Below are 15892 nucleotides of genomic sequence, written 5' to 3'. Positions count from 1 at the left end.
GATTGTAAGGGGTGGGGGTGATGCCCGACATGATTGGGATGTCGGAGTGGGTGGGTGGGTGGGTCCTCGAGGGAATGTTCTGGGTTTGTTCTTTTTTTTCAGCATGAACGTTGCACACATATTTTTTGAAGTAACACAGTATGCCACCTTTTGTAGACAACTGAACCTGTGGAATTGCTGCCTAAAGGGCCTCTTCACCTGTACTGCCTCTTTTAGTAAACGTGACTCACGCCACGCACGCTGAGCGGGAAGGGGGGGGCTGCTCACTGCTATTACCTGGAATGTCAGGGGACTGGGGGACCCGAGAAAGCGACGACGAATCTTGGGTGCCTTAGACAGGTTGAATGTCCAGGTTGTATTTCTGCAAGAGACTCATATGGACCCCCTCCACGGGAGCACCTTCGCTGCCAGATGGGCTGCTCACTCGATTCATGCGCCCTACTCCTCCTATGCAAGAGGCACTACTATTCTAGTAAAAAGAGGCGTTCCCTATGTTCCCCTGGGTACTGCACAGACCGAGAGGGTCGATATTGTTTAGCATGGGGCAGGATGGGTGTCGAGACTATCTCCCTAGCCTGCTCTTATGGTCCCAACTGCGATAACCCGAGCAGCTTCATTACTCTCTGGAACAAGATCCGAGAGGTGGGATCCACACATCTCATCTGGGGGGGGGATTTCAACGCTGTCTTAGACCCCGCTATGGATAGGTCCAACCCCTCTATACACCACTATACTAACACACATAGATATCTGAGGGGCATATGCGACACTCAGGATGTCGTGGATACCTGGCGTCATTTACACCCGACTTCCCTGGAAGTCACGCACTGGAACAATGCATATGCAACATGGGCCAGACTGGACTACCTTATGGTGAATAGAGCCTTAGCCCCCTCCCTGGTGGATGTGCAGCATGTCGGCCGAACGTTCTCTGACCACTCCCCGGTAATGGCCAAGTTCCGTTTACAGGACATTCTAGGTAGATCCCCCACGTGGCGACTCCAGCCAAATATCTTACTTGATGAACTGTTCCGTGCTGAATTGTCTCAAGAACTAGAAGACTTCCTGTCCCGTAACAAGGGGTCAGTAGACCGAGTGGCCACCTTATGGGAAGCGCTCAAGGTCACAATACGGGGGTTTTGCATCTCTAAGGGCTCCGGGGTGTTGAAAGCCTTCCGCAACACGCTACATACATTAGAGTCCACACTCCACACCCTGGAGACTAGCCCAGACTACGCCGACATACAAATACACAGGCAAAATACCGCGAGGCACTGTCGGACTACATGGCCACCGCTGACAGAGGTAAATTTCCGGGGCAAGTATTTCAAGGCTCGTACATACGGGGAGGGGGAACGACCCGGTAGATCTTTGGCGGGGGCGGTCCGCCCCCTGAGAGGCTCTAATTTCGTGTTGGAGCTGGAGGGGGAGGATGGAACTCCTATACGTGACACACACTCGATTTTGGAGGCTTTCACTACACACTATTCCACACTTTACTCTACTACCAGAGTCGGCGCACTAGATATGGACGATTACCTGAAGGAGCTCACGCTGGGCTGGCTCTCAGACCGTCAGCGGGAGTTTCTGGCGGAACCGATAGGCCTGGAGGAGGTTAGAGATGCGATTAATCAGATGGCACCAGGGAAGGCCCCGGGTCTGGACGGGTTACCCATGGATTTTTATAAGGCATACATAGACATCTTGGCTCCGGTACTCCAGGAGGTCTTTCTGGAGGCACATGAGTCGGGCACACTCCCTCCATCTATGCAAGAGGCACTGATTACCTCCTTATTAAAGCCGGGGAAGCCACCTCAATTCTGTGACTCCTACCGCCCGCTCTCTTTAATTAACTGTGACGCCAAAATCTTGACTAAAATACTGGCTAATCGTTTACAGTTGTTGTTGGGAGGCTTGGTGTTATCGGATCAGGCAGGCTTCGTCCCTGGCAGGGCCACCTCCAATAATCTCAGGACGCTATTTTCCATCATGCACAATGTAGACCCGGAATTGCCGTTGGTGGCGGTCTTTTTGGACGCCACCAAGGCCTTTGACTCCCTGGAATGGGACTATCTTAATTGTATTTTGCGTAACATGGGAATGCCCCTGGGTTTCACGCGCTGGATTGATATCCTCTATGACCGGCCGGTTGCGAGGGTGGGGGTGAATGGGCTCATATCGGAAGCCTTTGGGGTGTCGCGTGGTACCCGTCAGGGGTGCCCCTTATCCCCGCTGCTGTTTGCAGTGGCGATGGAACCGCTGGCTGCCCGGCTCCGGCAACACCACCGAGATAAGGCTCTGCGTTGTCTTCAGCGAGAGGTGCTCATCTCCCTATATGCGGATGACATCACGCTCTACATTCGTGATCCTGCTACTAACCTAAATCCCATCCTCCGGGAGTTTATTCGCTTCGCGGGTATGTCTGGTATCCATATCAACTGGGGGAAATCCACTATATTTCCGCTGACTGCGGCCGCCCAACCGTTCCCTCTGGACTACCCCCTACGATGGGACATGGATGAGGTTCGATATTTGGGCATACTTCTCTCTCGTGACCGCGAGGAGCTGATGCGGATGAACTATGGCCGCACGTTTGACCATGTCCAAGCATGCGTGACCAGATGGATCACGCTACCCCTCTCTTTTGCAGGCCGCTCTTCCCTCATCAAGATGGTGGTTCTTCCGAAGATCCTTTATCTTTTTCAGAATATCCCATATTACCCAGGCAAATCCTTTTTTCAACTTCTGAGGTCTGAACTTATCCGTCTGGTCTGGGGAGGGAAGAAGCCGCGTCTTCGTTGGGAGGTATTGTCCCGCCCGTTCGCGCAGGGCGGTTTCGACTTGCCGGACTTTGAGATGTACTATTATAGTGCACAAGCTCACTACGTTTATCATTGGATTCGCCCCACTCCCTTCCTACCACAGACGGCTGTGGAACACTGGCTGGTCGATCCTATCCCACTGGAGGGAGCAATATTGAGTACACCAGAGACGCGAACGGTGTACCGCACCACGGTCTCTAGTTCCATTCTGGCGTGGAGATACATTGCGAAGATAGCCCGCGTTGCGCTGCTTTATTCTCCACTACTTCCCCCAGCATACCATCCCCAGCTGCCACTTTTGCAGGAACAATTGTTTAAGAACTTTATGGCTAAATTCCGCATTAAGACATGGGGGGACCTCTATCAATAAATTCTCTTTTGGATTTGTGTAAAATAAAGATTTTGAAAAACCAAAAAAAAAAAAAAATAAAAAAAAAATAAAGAATGGTTCTTGTATGGTTAAAGCCTGGATCTCACTTACTCTGAGTGAGGTGATTGCGACGAGGAAAGCTACTTTCCAAGTAAGGAACTGCAATTCACATGTGTAAAGGCTCAAATGGGGGACCCATGAGTCTAGTAAGGACAATGTTTAGGTTCCACACCAGAGAGGGCGGCAGTCTGGGTGGAATTATTCTTTTAACCCCTTCCATGCTCATGATGGAACGGTTCCGTCATGAGCATCGGTTGAGCTGTGCTCATGACGGAACCGTTCCGTCATGGCCCCGCCCGCGCTCGAACCCTTCAGCACCGCGGGGGAATCCGCGCAGCGCTGAAGGGGTTAAGGCCTTCCATAAAGGCTTTTATTGCGGGTACTGTAAACAATGACAAATGTTATCTGTTTTGCAGGTAGGCGGCAAGGGCAGCCAGATGTAATCTTATGGATGAGTTTGCAAAAGTACATCTTTGCAAATGCAGTAAATAGCAAATGATGTTCTGAATGGAAGTATCTAGCGTTTCAATTTTGTTGTTATTGTAGTAAATGCAGAATCGCTTCCATTTGGCTGCATAGCAAGCTCTAGCGGTAGGGCGTCTGGCTTCTTTGATAATGTTCATACAGTCTGGTGGGAGGTTAAGGTACCCGAACTCTAGGACTTCAGGAGCCAGATTGCTAGATTCAGTTGTGCTGGATCTGGATGTCTTATCTCTCCATGGTTCTGCGTGAGCAGTCTTGGGGAGAGTTGTAGCTTTTGGTGTGGAACTACAGAGAGTTCGAGGAGTGTTGTGAACCACAGTTGCTGTGACCATGTGGGAGCAACTAGGATCATTTTGAGAGAATGTTGCTTGAGCTCGCGTACTACTAGCGGAATGAGTGGGAGTGGCGGAAAAACGTACGCAAATCTGCCTGACCAGTTCATCCATATTGCGCATTGCCCTTGGACAACGGGTGTTGGAACATGGCAGCGAAGGTTGGGCATTTTGCGTTTACGTGTGTGGCAAATAGATGTATGTCTGGGTGACCCCACATGTAGAAAAATGGTTGAAGAACTTGAGGATGAAGTTCCCACTCATGTATCTGCTGTGTCTGACGACTTAGCAGATCCGCAATCTGATTGTGCACTCCTGGAAGATGTTCTGCCAGAAGATATACGTTTTGCGGAATGGCCCATCTGCATATGCTTTGCGCTAGGTTAGACAGCTGCAAAGAATGTGTTCCTCCTTGTTTCTGTATGTAGTACATTGCTGTCATATTGTCCGTACGGACCAGGACAGCTTTGTTGAGGAGATGTGATTTGAATGACTAACGCTAGAAATAGTGCCAGTAATTCTAGGTGATTGATGTGGAGCACTTTGTGTTGAGTGGTCCACCTGCCCTGAGTTTTGTGGTTTAGGAGATGGGCTCCCAAGGCGGTGAGTGATGCGTCTGTTGTTAGCACTATCTGGGGAACTGGCTCTAGGAACGGCCGCCCTCTGGAAAGGTTTTGTGTGTTCCACCACTGCAGAGAGCAATGTGTGTAGCTGTCCACCAACACGAGATCTGTAAGTTGACCTTGAGCCTGATTCCACTGACGTGCTAAGCATTCCTGTAAGGGCCGCATCTGAAGTCTTGCGTGAGATACTATGAAAATGTATAAACACTCGAGCTGGAAGGGAGTGTTGGGGTTGAAATTTTGTGATGAGAGTCTGCATACTGGCTATCCTGACTGGATTGGTGTATGCTAGTGCTTTGGAAGTGTCTATTGTGGCCCCTAGATACTGATGTAGGTGGGAGGGCTGTAGGTGTGACTTGGTGTGGTTTATTGTGAACCCCAAGTTGTGTAGCAGCTGAATTGTTTGGTGAGTATGATGAACACACTGATTGTGCGATTTGGCTTTTATCAGCCAATCGTCCAGGTATGAGAACACATGGATCTGCTGCCTCTGCAAGTGTGTGGCCACTACAGCAAAACACTTGGTGAAGACCCTGGGTGCTGTGGTTACTCCAAATAGGAGGACCTTGGCTGTCCACTGTGAACCTTAGATATTTCCTGTGAGCAGGGTGTATGGGAATATGGAAGTAGGCGTCCTTGAGATCTAGTGTGGCAAGGAAGTGGCCTTGTTGGAACAGTGGAAGGACCTGTTAGAGAGTGATCATGTGAAAATGATCCGACTGTATGTAGAAGTTGAGAGGACTGAGGTGCAATATTGGCCTGAGAGTACCATCCTTCTTGGGGATTAAAAAGTACAGGGAGTAAACCCCTGTACCTTGAAGTTCTAGTGGAACTGGTTCTATTGCGTGCTTTTGAGGCATGGAGAGAACTTCTTGTTTGAGGAGCGTTAGATGTTCTATGGACATTGGACGCTGTTTGGGTGGTATGTTGGGGGGAGTTGCATTAAGTTCCAGGCAGTAACCATACTGGATTATTTGTCTTACCCACTTGTCTGTAGTGATGGAATTCCACACAAGTAGGAACTGCGAGAGTCTTCCTCTGACCGGAGTGGAATGGTCTGGAGGTAGTGGAGGGAAGTCACTGTATGTTAGTGGGGGAGGTATGAGTGCCGTTACCTCGGCCTCTCCCCTTATTATTTCCCCTGTATCCGCCTCTGAAATATCCCTTGTTGGGGAACGTTTGTGTGGGACTTTTATAGGAGGAGGAAGCAGTGTCTGTGCTGATGTTTTTGGATGCGCCCCTATAAAAGGAGCGACGAAAGGAGCCTTGTGTAGATGGAGACTGTAATGCTCCCATTGATTTTGCAGACACAGTATCATTTTTCATTTTTTCTAAGGCTGGGTCTACAGCTGGGCCAAAAAGTTGTTCCTGATTGAAGAGCTGATTCAGGATAGTAGTCTGCACTTCTCGTTCAACCCAGAAATGCGCAACCATGCGTGCCTTCGTAATAACACACTAGTGTAGACTGATCTAGATGCAGTGTCTGCTGCATCGAGGGCACATTTAATGGATGCGTTTGTTATCAACTTGCCCTCCTGAATCAGATCATTGCCTTTGGCCTTGTATTGGTCAGGTAAATGCTGCATTAGGCTCTCAAGCTCGTCATAGTGAGCCCTGTCGTACCTGGCAAGTAATGCTTGTGCATTAGCTATCCTCCAGTGATTAGCTGCCTGGGAGGAAACTCTTTTGCCTGAAGCGTCTAGTAATTTAGAATCTTTGTCTGGAGATGGATCATCACCGGTGGTCTGAGAGTTGGCACGCTTACTAGCATTGGTCACCACCAGGGAATCTAAGGGGAGTTGGCCTTTAATGTAGGTGGGATCATTAGGGGCGGGTTTATATTTTTTCACAATCCGAGGATTGAGAATCCTGGTCCTGACAGGGTCTTTGAAGAAATCTGGAGCATGTTTGATGACACCTTTCATCATGGGTAATGTTTGTACTGTCCTTTGTGCAAAAGTGTCTATGAGGAAATCTCCCTCTGTGGGGTCTGAATGCATTTGGACGCCATGATATTGGACAGCCCAATCAATGAGCTGACTAAATCCAATGTTGTCATCTGGGGAAGATGGCCTTGTTGGGTATGTATCTGTATCAGGAAGGTCTGGAGGATCTACAGGATCATTGTAGTTGTCCCATGTGTACTGTGGTTTGTTAGTGTCATCATCAGGATCATTGTAAGGGTCAATATGTCCACCTCCATCACCTAGGTCATCATCATCCTGTGGTTGTGTGTATGGGTATGGAGGATGTATGTGAGACTTTGGAGGAGAAGGAGGTTTAGTAGGAAGAACAGGAGAAGAGGGTCTTAATGGTGAAGTTGCACAGTCTTTTTTCTTCACAGGCACCTCAGAGATGTGTGGGGTGTCCAATTGCCTCTTGTTCCACGGGATATTGACAATATTGGCCTGTTTTAGGGTCCACATGCAATGTTTTTTGTTTCGGATCGATAGGATCCGGGCGAAACAGTTCCTCCTCTTCAGCATCTCCCTTCGGCGCGACCTTTTTGGTTCCGAACGTGGTTTCGATTTTGGATCTGGAGCCTTAGAAGGGGTTTTTGAGTCCTTCGGCTTCGGTGTCGAGTCTGAAATCTTTTTCAGATCCAAAGGTTGTCGATGTTTCTTCGGATCCGAGGCCTTCTGTTCTTTCGGTGCCGGAGTGCTCGGTGCCGTGGCTTTTTTGGGGACAGCGGGAGTAGGATGTGTTCCCGCTTTCGGCATCGACGGTGTTTTTGGGGCACCGACGTGCGACTTGCTTGGTCCCGAGCTGCTGGAAGGCTTTTCCTTTGTCTTCAGAGCCAGGCCCGGAGGCGGGGCTTCTGAAGTTTTCCTTAGGTCACGACTAATGCCTTCAGGCGAAGTCTTGACCGGAGCCTTTGTTTTGTCGGGTGGGGTTGGAGCAGAGGCAGTTCTACTCACTCATTGACCTGGAGTGATATGGTCATCGGAGTCAGTCTCATCTGCTTCGGATACGATGTCGAGCTCCTCCGAATCCTCTGCCTCTGGAACATCGGGCCTTCATCGAAGAGGTCTTCGGGCACCGGTGCAGCCTGTTGCGCCATAACGTGTCATCGAGCCCGGCAATCAAGAATCGTTTTTTTTGACCGGAAGGAGACACAGGCTTGGCAATCCTTTTCTTCGTGTTCAGGCGAGAGACAAAGGTTGTAGACCTTGTGTTGGTCGCTGTGTGGGAATTTAGCTCCACACTGGGGGCATTTTTTGAATGGAGTCCTTTCCATTAGCCGTAGGCCCGAATGGCGTCGATAGGCCCAGCGGCCCGCGTCGACAACCGGAATCGAATTAGAGTTAGTGCGTCGAAAGGCACGCAAACGAAAACAATACCGTAGAGTTGCAATGGTTTGTGCGTCGAAAGGTTAGGAAAACACGGTACCGAACCAGAGCAATGAAGTTACATCCGAACCCGATGGCAAAAAAAAAAACAATCTGAGGATGGAGTCGATGCCCATGCGCACTATCATCCAAGGGAGGAATCACCCATCTCGTGACAACAAAAGACTTTTTCCAAGAAAACAACAAGGTGCAAGCATCCGAGCCCAACACCAGATGGCAATGTATGCAACTATGAATTCTGCAGCTCATATGCCTCGAATAAAAAGTCTCTTATATGCATTTAAAGTTTCCTGACACATGCATCTTTAATTGATTCACATGCTTAAATTGTACACGGTTAGTCTGGGAATTATCAGTGAAAAACTGAAACCGGCATACTTAAGAACACATTTGCAGCCCGTCATCTCACTCGAAGCTTTAAACTGCAGCCAATGATCTGGATGAGCTCTGTGCTACAATCCCCGAGAGGTCATTCGAACTTTAGATTTTTGTAGGCATAAAACTAGCATCAGAAAGGAAGGGGGAAAGGCTGCAAATAAGATCTGTGAAATATATCAATGCAATTACAGACAAGTAACTTTTATTTCTTCCCCTTTAGATAGTCATAGATTCACATAGTGAAATGAATCGTAGTCAGCTATATTATTTAAAATTCAAAAGGCAAGGAATTTGAGCAAGGTTCTAAGTATTGGCGGTCTGACTTCAAGTTTGTTCTTGAATGGAGTGCGCCAGCAGTAGAGCTACGCAGAGGAGTGGCCATCTGAACGGCATGCACACGTGTCAGGAATACAACTGATAAAGAGGGCAAGACCATTTGAGCTAGTGGCTTTTCATTTTTGTTCTGGCAGAGCACGATGCATACTCTTCCCTCCACGCTATCCAATGCTTTGAGATGTCACACTTATTTAAATTCTGAAATGAAATAAGTTTGTCAAATTTAAAGAAACATATACTTTTGTTAACAGAACTTAAAAACTGTTTCAAATCTGCAGAGGTTCAAATCGATCTCATACGGAGTAAAGTTGCCATAAGGTTAACTGGTTCGTTGATGCGGAATAGAAACTGGATTAGTTGTTAAGGCTATTTTTTTAAGTAACGCAAAGAATGCATTTTTGATCCAAAAATCCTTCATGATCCCATTCAAAAGATGCAGGATATGTACTCCAATATCTGCCTTATGTATAGGTTTATAAGAATGATATGAATTCTTCATGGCTGCAGTGCAGAATGCTAATGAGTGTACAGATTTTGTTAATCAATATCGGCCTTATGTATAGGTTCATAAGAATTAATGAATTCTTCGCGGCTGCAGTACAGAGTACTCATGAGTGCACATGTTTTGTTAGGGGTGGAAACTCCTAAATAGTACCCAGAGAAATAATGCACTGGGAAAATAAGGACTGTGTGCTTTGTTACCATCTGAATCTTTATATTATTGTCAGACATTCTTTAATAGAAGCAGTTTTGAGGGAGGAATGTATGAGGTAAAAATTAACTGAGCCAATAATGAGCACACTATGAAGAGAGGGTATGAATGTTTTCTGGACCTATGTTAGAATTAGTTCCACTTTTCTAGAGTCTTCTTGGTTGACAAGGGACAGGCCGCCAGTATAAGATCGCTACAGTATTTTAGAATATCCAGGGCTCCACACTCAACATGTCAAACAGCTTGCCAGACATAGAATCACGAAGGACCTGATCTTTCCTCATTATCAGCAGCAAGGAATTGACCTTGTATGTAAAAAGATCTACTAGTGGTGAGCACACATAAGAATGCTAATATTGTTGGAATAATGCAGGAGCTATGAGGTCAGTTTGCACCTTACAGTCTCTGCTGTGGTTAATAGCTTCAGATATGGACAAACCAAAGAAAAATCTTTTTGATGGATAATCCTTCTGAATCGAAAAACAACATTAACAATAGTGCCCATCTTCCCCAACCCATTTTCCCTGACAAGGCAAAGGGCTCATGGGGTCTGCCCTGACATTCACAGATGTATGGTGAAATGCAGGGCGAAAGCTCAACAGCAAAATAGATCATTCTTAGCGGCAGAATACAGAAACAAATCAACTGTTTCTTCTCTTTGAAGAGCAGTAAGATGATCAAGATCCTGCAGAGACAAATGTCAAGGGTCAGATGATTTGGTGATCTATTTTTAGTCAAGCGATCCTTTTGTAGGGGGTCAAAAGTTGTGACTCTGATGCACTACACAGTCGTATAGTGATCTTCAAGAACATTTGATTGATTTGGGTCAAGCACCGAAAGAAACTTCCATTGGAACGCTCTTTTTAGAAAGCTAGAAGTTTTGGCCTATGACAATGGCAAATGGCCTACCTGCTTGCATCGAGAAGCACCATGATGCTATATGGTACTGGTAGGTTACCTTATGAAGTAACATAAGAAATTGCTCCAAATGACTGAGTGCATAGATAGAAGGTCTGGTAGACTTAAAGGACACCTGGCCCAGAGATCACCTTTAGCAGTGCTCTAGTGTTAGATAAACAAAGCACATTAGGAGTTTCTTTTGTATGACCAGTGAAAACTAGCTTGTGGCCCAATGGATGCAATAATAATTGTACAGAGGCAATGTCTGAAATCAACAAATTTCTAGCCTAGGAAGGAGGTCTACAAAATAAAGGGCCATTGGCTGGCGAACGCGAAGACATTTACTGCTTCATCACTCCAAACACTAGAATGTTTCCTTGAACTCTGAATCTACAAAAAAAGGAAAGCCACAGATTAAAGTTATTCTCGGGAATAAAGTTATTCTAAGGAGTCCAGTAAAAAGATCTGCAGGTTGCAAAATCAGGCCTGCAGTGATTGCCATTTAGGCACTACGAACATAAAACTGGCACACACGAGAGAAGGAAAGGGAAATTAAGACGCGAAATACAAGGTGTAAAGCTATACCTGGTAAGCACAAGCTGAAGAAACGTTTTGAAGTTTGGTAGCTGCACTGAGCATAAGGGCACTGACCCAGTGGAGCCTTTAGCTATTGCTGTGTAGCTAGGGTCTGTTGCTTTACCATGCAGTTTTAAATATACCAGCATTATTAAATAATAAGCACTGGGGGACCATTTTACTACTAGGGTTTTGCCTCACAGCATAAGCTCTGGGAGAACTGTTCTTGAGAGCCCTCTGATAGAACTAGGGCTGGGTACTTCTAAGTGTTACATGCCCTTGCTTGTATATTACTACCACTGTCAAGATTTTAAAGATCAGTGTCTACTTAATGGCAAATTCTTACACTTTAAAATGTCAGTACTGAACGTTTCTGCATATCATCCTATCAGGGACTGAGAAAATATGATCACATCACCCCATCCTTATGGGATTCCATTGTCTACCCTTGCCGGCTCGCATCATCTTTACAGCCAGTTGCATAATTTGAAAAGCCATCAAGGCCAGCACCCCTGGGTATTTTGCTGACAAGCTCATCATCTCTGGTAGTTGTCTACAAACAATGCAACCAAGACACCATCAGACTGCGGACTAAGAAGTGTAAATAGAAGAAACACAAGGCAGCAGGCGTTTCCCCATCTATGCACCCAGGATCTGGAACATCATCCCCATATCTATAAGGGCTGCTTCAGTTAAGGAAAGATTTGAAAACTCACCTCTTTAAAGAACACTACATCACAATGCATTAACGGCCCACAAACCAGTTACCACTCCTATAACTCGTTGACTTTATGCTCAGCTTTGACCCTGTACAGGGCTTTGCTGCCTTTTGGCTTTGTCCGTGCTGCAGAAATACTTACTGTCAAAAAGTAGTGCGGATTTCTTCATCAAAGTATTCCTCAGTATTTTCAAAAAAGCGCATAGAAGCAACAGAGTGCCCTCTATAAGCCTTTTTTTTCCTTTAAACCAGAAGTGAAGATTTACATCCAATGAAACATGTTGAGCTAAAATCATACCACCTGCCAAAACTGCCAGTACAAGGAGGCGCAGATGATGTCCCTTTATTGGGAAAGCAAAATAGAATGTTTACTTTTATCCAGAGGAACTCCACAATCAAGGCAAAACACAAATGTGCTTTATTAGAATTACCAAAATACTGGAAAACACAAAGGTGCAAAACTAAAATCTGATTGTGCCTCAGCAAGTTTTAATTACAGATCAGGGACTCGGCCAAACCACTCAAGTATTCAGAATATTTTGGAAAACTTTTATACGGTCCATTTAAAAAAAAAAAAATAGTAAGCAAAATATAAAATAAAATACACTTTTTAAGTACATAGAAATTGATACACACCTATTTACCAGTTGATCAAACAACAGACTTTGATTTAAGCTTTCAAATCTGCTTTTCTTCGTCCGGCAACTTCTTTTAACTTCCATTTCACTGTTAATGCAAGGATGGTCCACATTGGTATCACTGTCTCCACGACGAGGACGGCTCCTAAGGGCTAGGAGAGAAAGCATTGTGTTCTCACAACCTAAAGAAGTTGTACCATTTTAACAAAGAACGTGATAAGAAAATAAAGTGGTTCCCCACTGTTGAATGGTTCAACCATAACTGCCATATATAGTACTATAACACCTAAAACGTAGATTGTGGCAAGCTTTACATCAAACCACCAACTCTGATGGGAAGTTCAGGTCATTTGACAGGTGATTTGGGTGAGAAAAGGAAAAATACTGAACATTTCTAAGACATCATGGGCCTTATTATAACAAGTGTCACTCTATGCATGCCCCCAGGGTACTTTGGTATTATAGAAAGGGCCGCAGACGCCTGTGCGACCCCTACCGTTATACCGACAGCACCAGCGATATCTTCATAGGGCATTGCCCCATTTGCATGGGGGTGTTCCCCTGGCAAATGAGGGAGTCCCTTTGCCTCTGCGCCCGTGCTAAATTACCAACACGGGCAAAGATGCAAAGAACGGGTCAGGAGGCGCACCGATGGTGCGCCCTGTCAGTGCATCCCCTTATTGCAGCACTCTGGCAGGGGGAAAGAGGGTCCCATGGACACCCCTAGACTTCCCCTTTAAAGGTGCAGACGAGTTGCCGCCTGCACTGTTTAAAACAGCTGCTCTGTTTTTCACATGGATGCGCTGCTCTGGTGGCAGCGCATTTACCATAATGCAGCGCATTTTCCTGGATTGCGCTGGGCACACCTTCTAAAAGGTGTGCACAATCCAGAAACATGCGCCACATCTGGAATATAACTCTAGATCTTTCTTTAAATAAGACCACGCCTGGTTGAAAGTTATCCAGTATGCTGAGTAAAAGTTGTTCACACTGGAAGTAGCATGGAGAAGTTACACGAACAGGACTCCTCCGATAGCTAGAGCCACAGCTTAATTTATGGGTCTAGCTCACGCACATAGATGCAAATGAACTCTTATAACACATCAAACTTCGTAGAAAATGCATATAAAAGAATATCACATTCCCAAGCAAAGTCTTGCCGCCCCAGGTCAACTGTGTCTAAGGAAACAAGACACATAGTTGTACATTGGGGTCACTGTGCTCAAACATGGATGCATCAATGCTACTATTTCAAGCTACTTTTAGGCGCACACTTCATAAGCAATAACTACTGTAAGCATGCAAGCATACATTTTCAAATTATTCCTACCCTAATAAATCTATTGGTAGAGCATAATAGTTTTGAGAGTGCACTGGCACACATTTGAGTCTGTATTTAACCATGTGTTATTTGCAAGCTGCTGTATTGGAATGCAAGTCTTTGTGTCTGTGGATGTCTTGGTACAGAGCAGACGCTCTGTGAATCTCATAAGTATTGTTGATGGGTGCGCAAATCGCTGCAATGGTGTAAATACTTATGTACAAATATTCTGGAATTGATCTGTATGTATGTATATCTCTAGTAATAGGTTAACCATGGATGAATTCCTGAACATTATGCTTGAGTGTAATTAGGCAATTCTGTGTTATTCGGTGTACAGTGAAAACCCTCTTAAGAGTCTCTGGTTTTATGTATTAACACATATCCAACCTTCATCTAGTCCAGACCAAGTTCTATTAAATCTAACCTTGAGCCAAATACACTTACACTTCGGTTCTGGCACTAAAAAGCACAGGCCAAACCACATGACATACTACATCGTATTAGGTGTAAGTGTAGGTGTAAGTGGGAAAGCGTACAGGCATCAAGCTCATGGGCACAGAATGTCAAGCCTGTAACAGACTGGGCCACTACACACTGAGAGGAGCAGACTTCGATCGAATGCTGCTTTTCCATTGATGGATGACCTCACATATATATATATAACAGGCGTTTGAAAGAATATGTTTTTGCAGCGTGTTAAAATAACTGAGTTTAGAAACTTAAGTCAATTTAAACCAAAGTGAGATACAATGTCAGCCTAATCTTAAAACAGCGTACTTCAGAATACCAGGTCCGGTGGCCGAACACAATGTAATTTTTTTTTTACTTTTCTTTTTATTAAGACAAGGTATTACAGGTTTAAACAATGATACGTCATCAATGCCACTGCAACGCCCATGGATAGAGCTCCCTCTAGTTATAAAAGCAATCACCAAGTTACAGACTTTACACAGTTAGCAGAATTGGGAACAGTCTGCTCTGATTCATGTCTTCGCCTTGGCAATGGTGGTACACATATCTCTCCTCTATAACAATTCCATTTGTTCCATATTTGTGTCCATTTGTTGGGGCAGCCTCTAGATTCGTACACTGTCTTTTCAGTGAACATACACTGGTCCATATTGTTTTCCCCCAAAGTCTCAGTGATGGTTTTTCCTTCACACCCTCCCCCCACATCCTGGCAATATTCCTTTAGGCAATCATCATTCCCAATGTCACCCATGTTTTCTCCTTGGTATTTAAGTCCATGGGACCCCAAATATTTAAAAGGCACAATTTTAAATTACAGTCTATTTTAACACCCATTACTTCCTCCATGCTGCTCGCCACTCCCGCCCAGTATTCTTGGATAGCCTGACATTCCCAGAGCAAGTGCACAAAGGTACCTTCCTGCCCACATCCCTTTGTGCAGTCAACGTTGGTCCTGTAGCCCATCTTTACCAGCGTTGGTCCCGAGAGGTATATTCTATGAAGTATTTTAAGCTGTACTAGTCTGAGTCTGGAGGAAATAGCAGTTTCCTTAGGTGAGGCAATCCCTCATCATCCGGTCCCGCCACGTCGTGGTCCCATTTAGGTCGGAGTAGGGGATCAGGCATCCAACACAATTTTAAAGGCAAAAGCTTTGATCTGGTCTTTGAGGCGATTACCCATTTCCTCATCACCACCCACAGAAAATCATCCCAAAGTCCTACTTTTATGCAATAGTGCACTAAGGTGGGTAAAACCAGCCACCATGAATGTCCGTGCCATTCCCACATTAATCAGCTGGAGAACTATTGGGAGTAATATAGGTCTATACTTGGGTAATGAATGCACTGTCACTGTATTTATTCTAATGAATAATTGCGATATAGACTAAAAAGTATTGATTCACCTACGGATACATTCTATTATTTGCTTTGTGAACTTAAATATGTATTAATTCTTATTTGTATACAAGATAAATTATAAAACCTCCATCAGGCAGACTATCTTGCGTACACCCAACACACTACACTGCACTGCACATGTCCCACACAGCTGGCCATCACCATGCTTATAACAGAACTTCTGGCCATGACATGTTACACCAACTAACACTGAACAGAACAGAGGGCAGAAATGCTTCAATATAGCACAGACACGCCATTTAGTTGGTATGGTTATCACACTACCAAATAGCACTCACCGCCAAAAAACACACACACATCTTTCAGACTTGTAATGGGCATTAGGCCCTCTAACCTACAAGATGCCTATGCAGTTGCAAAGCGCTCTCACCAAAATCACAC

General features: G+C 45.4%; 1 protein-coding gene across 3 annotated transcripts in view; it reads right to left on the bottom strand.

The window, feature by feature from the left end:
* The window catches only part of ATAD2B (ATPase family AAA domain containing 2B), a 790780-nt gene that overhangs the window by 592281 nt on the left and 182607 nt on the right, over positions 1-15892 (bottom strand). For all 3 annotated transcript variants that reach the window (XM_085610606.1, XM_085610608.1, XM_085610607.1), the window contains exon 4: positions 12297-12450. In XM_085610606.1, the coding sequence (XP_085466732.1) occupies positions 12297-12450 (154 nt within the window). The remainder of the gene's footprint in view (positions 1-12296; positions 12451-15892) is intronic.

The sequence above is a fragment of the Triturus cristatus genome, chromosome 6 (assembly GCF_964204655.1).
Source record: "Triturus cristatus chromosome 6, aTriCri1.1, whole genome shotgun sequence".
NCBI lineage: Eukaryota > Metazoa > Chordata > Amphibia > Caudata > Salamandridae > Triturus > Triturus cristatus.
Note: the sequence above shows the minus strand (reverse complement) of the source record. Positions and strands in the feature narration are given on the sequence as shown.